The sequence below is a fragment of the Atta colombica genome, unplaced genomic scaffold, assembly GCF_001594045.1.
Source record: "Atta colombica isolate Treedump-2 unplaced genomic scaffold, Acol1.0 scaffold33, whole genome shotgun sequence".
NCBI classification, from domain to species: domain Eukaryota; kingdom Metazoa; phylum Arthropoda; class Insecta; order Hymenoptera; family Formicidae; genus Atta; species Atta colombica.
The window spans coordinates 473,077-482,501 of NW_017259437.1; the positions used below are offsets into that span (position 1 = coordinate 473,077).

Below are 9,425 nucleotides of genomic sequence, written 5' to 3' on the forward strand. Positions count from 1 at the left end.
ATTCAGTAAATGCAATTGTATTTAATTATAGTGAACATAACTATATATTTTTTTAAATTCACTTACTATTTTATGAGGTAATAATAATTAAAAAATATGTTAAGAAAAAACTAAAGATTTTCAAATAATGTGTATGGCTGTTATTAATACAATTGACTGTATAATACAATTGACTATATTTGCATGATTAAAGCAACAATAAATATATAATTATCCCAAAAATGAATATAAATTATGGTTCATTTTTATCTCTTAGTGTGTCTATTTATTTTCTTATCGAAATATTTGTAAAAAACAATTATAGATTCTATTATAATTATAGATTATATTTGAAAGAGATAAAAATGATCAGTAGCTATTTTGAAAATAAATTATGTATTTTTAATATAACTTTTATAAATATGTTTGTGCGTACCACAAAGAGGAGACATTGTCTGCATTGTGATCATATGATTGCACTTGCGCCACGACCGTAACATTGGCCTAGAAAGTTATGTTGCGGTCCACTCTCCTATTATCTGTATCAAAGAATAGAAAATGCGGCGAGTAAATAATAAATATATAGATATAAAAGATTGTAAAAAAAGGAAAATCAATATTTGGTATAAAATTTTTCAATATGTATGCAATTTTATAATTATATAAATAATTAAAATTTAAAAACTGAAAAAGTTGTTCGATTTTGCTCGGATATATACGTAATAATAATTATTCTATTTTGTGATATAATCGTTTTAACCTTATGAAAACTGACCTAAAATCGGCTTGAAAAGACTGTTATCAAAAATAGTCGATTTTCTGATATATTTTAAATACATTATGTTTTTATGTTTACATTGAAAACGCTGCTTGCTGCACACAATCTATATTATTTTTATGCATCATTTCCATCTATAATTTTATAAGAAACTAAGGATATTTCTAATTGAATTCTTTTACAATTTTTTTTAAACAAATGACGATAAATAATTAATTTTTTTTATCATTATACACATACAAGGTAACAATTATGTTATGGTAACAATTATGTTGGTATTATGGTAAATTTTTTTAACTCTTACGTAATATTTTGATTTGCCGTATACTATCGCTTTATTATAGAGCAAAGTCCTTGATATTATATCTCATGTAAGAATATTTTATAATAAATTAATAATCATAATTGATTTCTTGTCGCATATGATAGATATGTCTGTTTAATTGAAAGTAGTACGAGAAAGCATAACGTTTAGTATACAGGACTATCGGTTTCGTAATAGCGTTCCATTGGAATGGATAATTCCAACGGACATGAAATGGACTGTTCTTCTTTTTTTTTTTGCAGATTCAGAGTTTTACAATCTGTACGAAATTCTACAAGAGAGTCCAATGCTCGCGGTGAGTAAAGGAAAACGATGACAGGATGTCGAGAGTGGAGGATAATTTTATTCATTGTTATATGGAAAATGATCGCAAACGCGAAAGTCACACAAGTACATTCAAATGACGAAGACAAAAAATTGTTCGAGCAGAACAAATACATTTATTCTTGGACAGGGCCAAACGCGTTGGCCAGATCGGCCTTGATCGAGAGACAAGAAAGGCTGCAATATAATTGCGAGCTTGAAAGTAGCGAAGTCGATATCACCGCATTAAATCCCGAATTGTTCCGAAATATCCTTGTGGATGATTTGCATGAATTGCTCTATTGCTATGTACCAAAGGTATCAGAATTTATCGTCTTTTTATTGAGATTATCGAATAATGTTAATGTCATAATTTATAAAAAGTATTGAAACGCATCACGTTGCGCGTTCTAAGGCGAAGCGATTTCACCTTTCAGGTGGCTTGCACAAATTGGAAGCGTGTACTAATGATTGCGACCGGAAAATGGTCTGGTAACGATCCTTTAGAAATACCGGCTGATCAAGCTCATTCCCCCGGTACTTTTCAACGATTGAACAATTACACTTTGCACGAGATAGAGAAGAAATTGGCTACATACGACAAGTTAATTGTTGTGCGACATCCTCTAGAAAGGCTTTTATCAGCCTATCGAAATAAATTAGAGACCAAACATGAGAAAAGTGCGAGGTATTTCCAGATTCGCTTCGGCAAAAAAATCATCAAGGTAAAAACAAGTTTTTTTAAACATAAAAAAACTTTTGTATCATTTATATTATATTATTCATCATATAATAATACTAAAGTGACACATAATTTAATACTGTTTTTGTAGTTTATTTTGCCCAAGGTTCTTTTTTCCTCTACCTATCGAATTATTTTAATCGAGTTATACATCGCGAAGCCTAAAAGAAAATATTTGTTTGTTCAAGCATTGTAAGATGTTAGATGTTTATTTATACAGTAATTGAATCAAATTTAGAAATACCGTATAATTGCGCACTTGGAATATGATTATGATTAATTCCATGTGCAGGTTGTCCCACTTTTATTATATTAACCGTTAATGGCAAGTTCCGTATACAAACAGAGATGAAGCAATATCGAAAACATCAAGTTACAAGTAGCGATTTAACTGCCTGACATTTTTGTAGAAGTACAGGTCAAACGCGACCGAGGAATCTTTAAGGAATGGTGACGATGTGACGTTTCGCGAATTCGTTGATTTCGTTACCGATGACGCCGAGAATGGAACTCGGAATGAACATTGGAGACCGATATATGATCTATGCCAACCATGCATAGTTAATTACAATCTCGTAAGCAAGTACGAGAGTTTGGTTGAGGATGCCACAGAAATTCTCGAACGGATAGGTGTCACATCCGTAAAGTACGTAGATGACAACTCATAACAACAAAATAAATAATATTGAACATTTAGATTAGCGAAACATTTTATTACATATGATTACAATATTAAGAATCTTTATTTTAAACCGCATATGTGAGAAACACAATCAATACTAGAAATTTAAAATGCCTATTACAGTCGAAGCTGGCTCTTCATTGCTTTAAATAATTCAATCTTGAATTATTATTATACACTATATATGTATTTGCATATATATCATATTGTAGTTTTCGAACTGCGCGCCGAATTGTTTTTCTTATAAACTCAATTAAAAACTACTCTAGCAATCGTGAATTAAATTGACAAGCAATTTTAATAATTTGAAGCTACCAAGCATCATATTATAAAGATGTTAATATGTCAAAACTGTTAATAAATTTATATGATTATAGTTTTCCAGCTAAATCAGCAAGCAGTGAGCCGACATCGAGAAAATTGGACAGATACTACTCTACTTTGAGCTACAAACAGCTTCGCAAGTTAGCAGATCTATATAAATTAGATTTAAGGTTGTTTGACTACTCGTTGGAAGACGTGTTGGGATTTTCTTTGGCTTAGGCCCGGTTGCAACTTCACTTTGAAATCTCTTAAGCAAGATTTAAAACTTTATCTGTCTCGTTTTAAAAAGAGATAGAGACATAAAAAAAGCCTCGCTTAAAATCAAAGTAACGTCGGTGCAATTAGGCCTTAATAGTGCTTGTTAATATTAACAGAAGCAGATGTACATACGTAATATGAGTAAAGTGGCATATAAAAAACGTAAGATAATAAGTTACGTCAACAGTAACAAATAAAAAAATGTTGATTTGCTTACTGCTTACATCTTACTGTTTACATTTTTTTATGTGCCATTAGTTTAAACTATCACTAAAATATGTGTAAAGTGTAAAATATGACAAAACGATAAAATGGATATTTGAGGTATTTATTTTTATTTTGTTTAAATTAAATCTCGTATATACTACCTCGTATATAAATGCATAGAATATTTTTTATCTATATAAAAAAAACTCAATTTCTTATCTATATAAAAAAATATGTATATTATATATGATATTCATTTCAACAGTTAAAGGTGATTTCTTTATTAAATAATTGCTCGACTTATTAACGAGAAATAAAAAAAAATTATAAGATTGCAACAGATTGTAGCACACGCGCGTGCGCAGAGAGAGAGAGAGAGAGAGAGAGAGAGAGAGAGAGAGAGAGAGAGAGAGATTAGAGAAATATAGTAAATATACAAATGTAAAATACGCGAATGAATCGTTTTATAAATTGCGAAATATGAATTGTACATATCTCGCAACATTTTTTTTTTACATATTACACATATCAAATTATTTTAAATTATTGTTGTATATTTATTACAATAGCACCGATTTTTTTCAGTAATATTGTAGTAAAATTGCAATATTGCATTAACATTGCAAATTTGCAGCAATGTTGCTGCAAGTTCCTGCGCTGTATAGGATTATACATTATTAATCATTATATTTTATGATCAAAATATATTTATATATACACATTCATATATTCATAGATATATCACAGACTATTTATTTGAAGTTATTATGGCGTTTTAAACGTATAACGGTGCCTCTTGCCAAGAATTTAAGGATAAATTTAAGGAAGAAGTGAAGCGAAAATAAAAGAACTTCTTTTGTGCCAAGAAAAAAATCACTTGTCAACTTTTTTCAAGTTTAGTTTCGTAAAAGTCATACGAATGTACGTCGAAACTTTTATTGGTACGCAATTTATAGAACGAAATATTATCTTAGGATAATCTCTATTTATATGCGCACCTTGTGTACTGTGTCGTGAGTTAATCCGTAATAAAAGTTTCACTTTTCTATTTTCGTAACGTGAGTTGTGTTCAAAGCATCATATCGTGTTCAAAGTTATTGCTTACAAGCAGCCATATTTGCGTGCCTATGTAAATATTATTGTATCTTCATTGTACAGTGTAGAAAAGATTCCAGAGAGATAACAATTATGTAGTTATTAATCACATTAACTCTTCTTCATAGATTATATTGTATATTGTGCAAACATTATGTATATTATGTATCCAAAAATAATATTGTGTTAAGATTTTCATGATTAATAATTAACTGATTATAAATAAATTATCATGGAATTAATTATTACTTAATAAATATTAATCAATTAATAATCTATTAATTATTATAATTATTAATTAATTAAATTTAATTAATTATATTACACAATTAATAATATTACAATTACAAATCGACTTAGTGGATCTAAAAAATTGTTTTAAATCTTTGGATGCTGATATGATCCATTTAGACTTACGTCTAAATTTGTTATTGAATATTTCTGATTTTTATTAAGAGTCTAATTCATAAATTAGAGAAATAATAATGCTGGATATGTATTTTCGATAATTGGTTGTTCAAGATAAATGCATTACATAATGGTTGAGCTAGAGTTCGGAGGTCCATACATTGTTCATCAAGATTGATGTTTGCTTAAATGAGTTAAATTTAGATGAGAGCCCGAAAATGATGGACGGCCTTCTATATTGGCACGGATTGACTAAGGAGTGAATCTTAATCGCGCGCAACAATTCTGGCAGTCACTTGAATGAGTTTTCAGAATAACACAATGCCTCTCTTGCAATTCCCAATCGCGCTTAATAACCTGAGCATATTAATTTCATAACGATCTTGAACCTGCCAATACTTACAGTGTGTCGGCGGTTATCTGGAATCGATCTGATGGCGTTTTTGTCAAGAAGTTACGCCTAACATTCACAATGCCTTAATATAACTCGAGGTAACGAAACTCGTTGCTCTTCAAGCAACATTAGCTGATGGTGGGATCTTGTCTTCTACCAATCCTGGAGCAGAAGGTGGGAAGGTGCGAAACGGTACACGCAAGTATAATAGGTGGGGGTGGTGATGCGGTTCCTGGAGGAATTTCGGGATCACAAGACCCGAGCGCGCAAATCCTGCATTGCCTGATCCAGTCTACGATCGCACGTAGAGCGGCGAAGAACGCATTTCTGGATCTAAGTGATCTTGAAAATAAAAAACTTATAAAGTGTTTTCATGTAATAACGTTTACAATAATAAATTACTGACGTTATAACGGCAATAATTCGCAATTAGTTCGTGATAATCCAAGCATTCGTGAGTATCGCAGATCTTTAAATGAAGATCGATCAAAGCGAATTTCATAAAAATATTACAATATTATACATTATATTTAATTATAAATCTTAAACCGGTGCGATGTGGAAAGAAAGTAAGAATTAATTATTGTCATTGCTATACATACGTTCATGTAAATTTAAAAAAAAAATGATTGATCGAATTCTTTATCTATGAGGAATAAAGACAAATTTTATCGGATATCTGTAAGTGAATAATAGACTTAATATATATATATATATATATATATACATATATATATATATCATAATACAGATCTGTCCGTATCGGTCAAAAAATGCCACCAGCAGGCCACGAGACGAAGAACCTTCTGATGACGTATTTCATCCTTATTTTTCTATTAATCTCGCTTTGGGTATTATACTCGGGATTGTTTTTTTAAGCACAACAGACATTCCTCACCATGGTGAGTTACGTATACCAATGAATGCATTCTTAATTTGAAAAATATGTGTCCCGAATGCTTTCCCAGCTTTTTACTTTAATTTCAATATTATTGGTAAAATTGCATAAAATGAAAACTTTATATTTTTTTATTTAGAATTATCTAAATATATTCGTAGCTTTTATTCGTAGTTCGCTAAATGAAGTTACAGAATAAGACTATGAGATTAAGAAGGTTTTGTGTTAAGTTGGTCATTGAAATCTCCGAATAGTAAGCGGAATTTCATTATCCATCTTGATTCATTTTAATCCTATCTACCTTAGTATTTTATGATGTGATATTATTTTTAAAGTTGTTTTATTAATAATAAATTATTCAATAAGTGATCACAATAATATGAACTCAAATTGTTCAAATTTAATAATATTTTAAATGTAGAATATTGTACATTTTTAGGGCTGAACAACAAAGAAAGCAAGGCGGATGCATTCAAAGGATCCAAGATCGTCACCTCGTTCAGAATTCGCCAATTCTCTTATTATATTTTCTACAATTTAGGCGCCTGAAGACATGTTCTCCACAAATCATTTTTGACTGTTTAATGACCGATTTCTGTGACGCGCATGATTTAAAAATATATTTATCGGGTAATAGAAACAATTTTAAAAGTTTATCTCCTGTTTTACTTTAATTTCTTATCACTTTGTCATGAAAATCGGCTATCGATATTACATTAATTATATTTTCTCAGCTAATTAGCTACAAATACATTGTCTAAATTAAAAATAATATTTTTTTTATAATATTATTAGTTACTAGCATATCTACAGCTATAATTCGCATCATTATTGAATTGTGTTCATTTAGTCACCGAAATAAATATATCAATTTGTTTTATGCGCGTTCGTTTATAATTCGAATGCATCTCATTTATCTTTAACTACAATATTAAAAATGTATTATAAAAAAGTTTCTTTAAAAATATGTTCGTAGTATATATGAAAAACACAACACTACAAACGATAAAATAAATCTTTTCGTTTGAAATGCAGACTAAAGTTTACTTTACTATTATTTACCATCATACCGGAAATAAATTGTCATTATGTCACTATCGATGGATGCATAAAACGGACTACGATTAAAAAAAAGAGACAATTATGAAAAATATGGATTTCCTTAGGAGATGCAAACAGAGAGAACTTTGTAGAAATGTGAACGATGCTGCCCCGCAATATGTGGGCGTTTCTCCAAAAATAGTCGGCGCTTCCAGCTCTCGAAGTTTGACCGTATGTCCACGTAGAACTAAATCGGTATTTTCGACAGCGTACGCGAAAATAGACGACATAATTAGTACACATTTCAATGCTGAACTGCAATTAGGGCTGTGTTAGCAAAAAGCTTTCAAATATTACGTAAGGCAGAAGCTCCCAAGACCGTATGCTCAAGTATCAAATTACTCGCTTATTGTATTTAAACACTTTTCAAATACTGATTTTTACAATATAAATATCCACTTTTTTCGTATGTCTGAAGTATCCACTATTCTCACCTTTTTATTTGAATTTATACATTTCGTACAATCGCCAAGTCAAGTACAAAATCTTTAATAGATCGCACGTCGTTGCATGTTTATTTCATTTTAAATATGTGTATTTGACCGTATCGGAATGTATCCCATTATATTTGCACGTTGCTATTTCAAATGTTCCTTTTATTTTTGCCAACATTAATAGACAGATGCAAACAGGTGCGAATAACGAAATGTACAAATTAAATGAGATAAGTACGAAAATTGACGTGTCATGTTACATAATCGATTAAACGATATTTAAAAAAAAAGACTTTCATTATTTGCAACTTATGTAAATCATTTGTTATATAATTTAATTCCGAAGAATCATCCGCGCCGCACGGTATCATATTCGTCATAGTAAATATGTATTTTCACGGGCGTGGAACTTAAATGTTACGGCAGCGCTCCAGTAACCGCTCGAAATAGATCTAATCGCTCCAGATTCGTAGTTACTCGATGCGGCGTCCACACATCCAGTGTCTCAAAAGATGTTGTGTACGCTGCTGTAGAATGTCAATCGTGTTCAATTCTTATTCACTTTCATCCCTTCCGATGAAAATGCGATCGAATTTCTTTAATTACGGTGCATTTATAAACTTAATTAAGTTGTTTAATACATCATGAAACTTCTGATCGACAATTATTTTGACTTGAATTTAGAACCAAGAAATAACACGATGAAGTAAAAAATCTCCAAGACACTTATGAAGCTGCATCCCAAGAAAAGACTAAATATGCCACCCAGCGATGCTGAAAAGTTTTTTTCTTTTTTTCATTAAGACATTAAAACAGATTGCAAGCATCCAATAAACACTAAATAAAAGTAACATAACATTAATATTATAACTTCACACTGAACAATGTAACTGTTAAAATATGTGTTATAAGGTACTTAAGTCGAATAAAATCCAACATTAAATAACGTCCAAGTTTTCAATTATTTAAAAATGCTCTTTACGCCTAGAAATATACTTAAAAAAAACGTGCCACAAGAAATAGATAAAAGCAAGAGAATTAGAATCAGCAACAACAAACATTATATTCATATATATATAATAAGGTCTAATGTCAGAATTAAAAATTTTTTCTATTTATTTGCAGATATTTTATAGAACACACATTTTATTTTTGTAAATGAGTAAAATAACGATTTTATTTTCACCTAGTTTATTTTAATACCTAAAAAATAAAAAAACAAATAAATTAGGTGGGCTTTATTCAGTTTAGGTATTTTATTACATTTATATATTGTTGAGTGAAATTATAACATTAATGTTATGCTACTTTTAGTTGGTGTTTTCTGGTTAGAAACGATCGCTTACCTAGCAAATATAATTCATCAGCAATCGGAATTGTATCCATTTCTATGAATGTAGCGGATTTCATATATATTTTTAGAACGGACTGATTAGTTGAAATATTTTTACTGAAATAAATACAATTACATATATACATATATATATATATATATCT

The 9,425-nt window shown here is 29.9% G+C and overlaps 2 protein-coding genes and 1 long non-coding RNA gene across 3 annotated transcripts in view; 2 read left to right on the plus strand and 1 right to left on the minus strand.

The window, feature by feature from the left end:
• Positions 1–3,605, plus strand: part of LOC108690482 (carbohydrate sulfotransferase 11-like) — a 5,176-nt gene extending 1,571 nt beyond the window's left edge. The window contains exons 2-5 of the mRNA XM_018197787.1: positions 1,325–1,703; positions 1,823–2,110; positions 2,538–2,773; positions 3,187–3,605. Of these exons, the coding sequence (XP_018053276.1) occupies positions 1,395–1,703; positions 1,823–2,110; positions 2,538–2,773; positions 3,187–3,352 (999 nt within the window). The 5' untranslated portion in view covers positions 1,325–1,394 and the 3' untranslated portion in view covers positions 3,353–3,605. The remainder of the gene's footprint in view (positions 1–1,324; positions 1,704–1,822; positions 2,111–2,537; positions 2,774–3,186) is intronic.
• LOC108690481 (sodium channel protein Nach-like) overlaps positions 480–9,425 on the minus strand; it is a 13,956-nt gene continuing 5,010 nt past the window's right edge. Inside the window, exons 7-8 of the mRNA XM_018197785.1 lie at positions 5,505–5,837; positions 480–518 (exon numbers count right to left, since the gene is read on the minus strand). Of these exons, the coding sequence (XP_018053274.1) occupies positions 5,624–5,837 (214 nt within the window). The 3' untranslated portion in view covers positions 480–518; positions 5,505–5,623. The remainder of the gene's footprint in view (positions 519–5,504; positions 5,838–9,425) is intronic.
• On the plus strand, positions 5,782–7,018 carry LOC108690584. Its single transcript, XR_001931902.1, has 3 exons — positions 5,782–5,949; positions 6,247–6,397; positions 6,833–7,018. It is a non-coding gene; the product is annotated as an uncharacterized LOC108690584 (long non-coding RNA).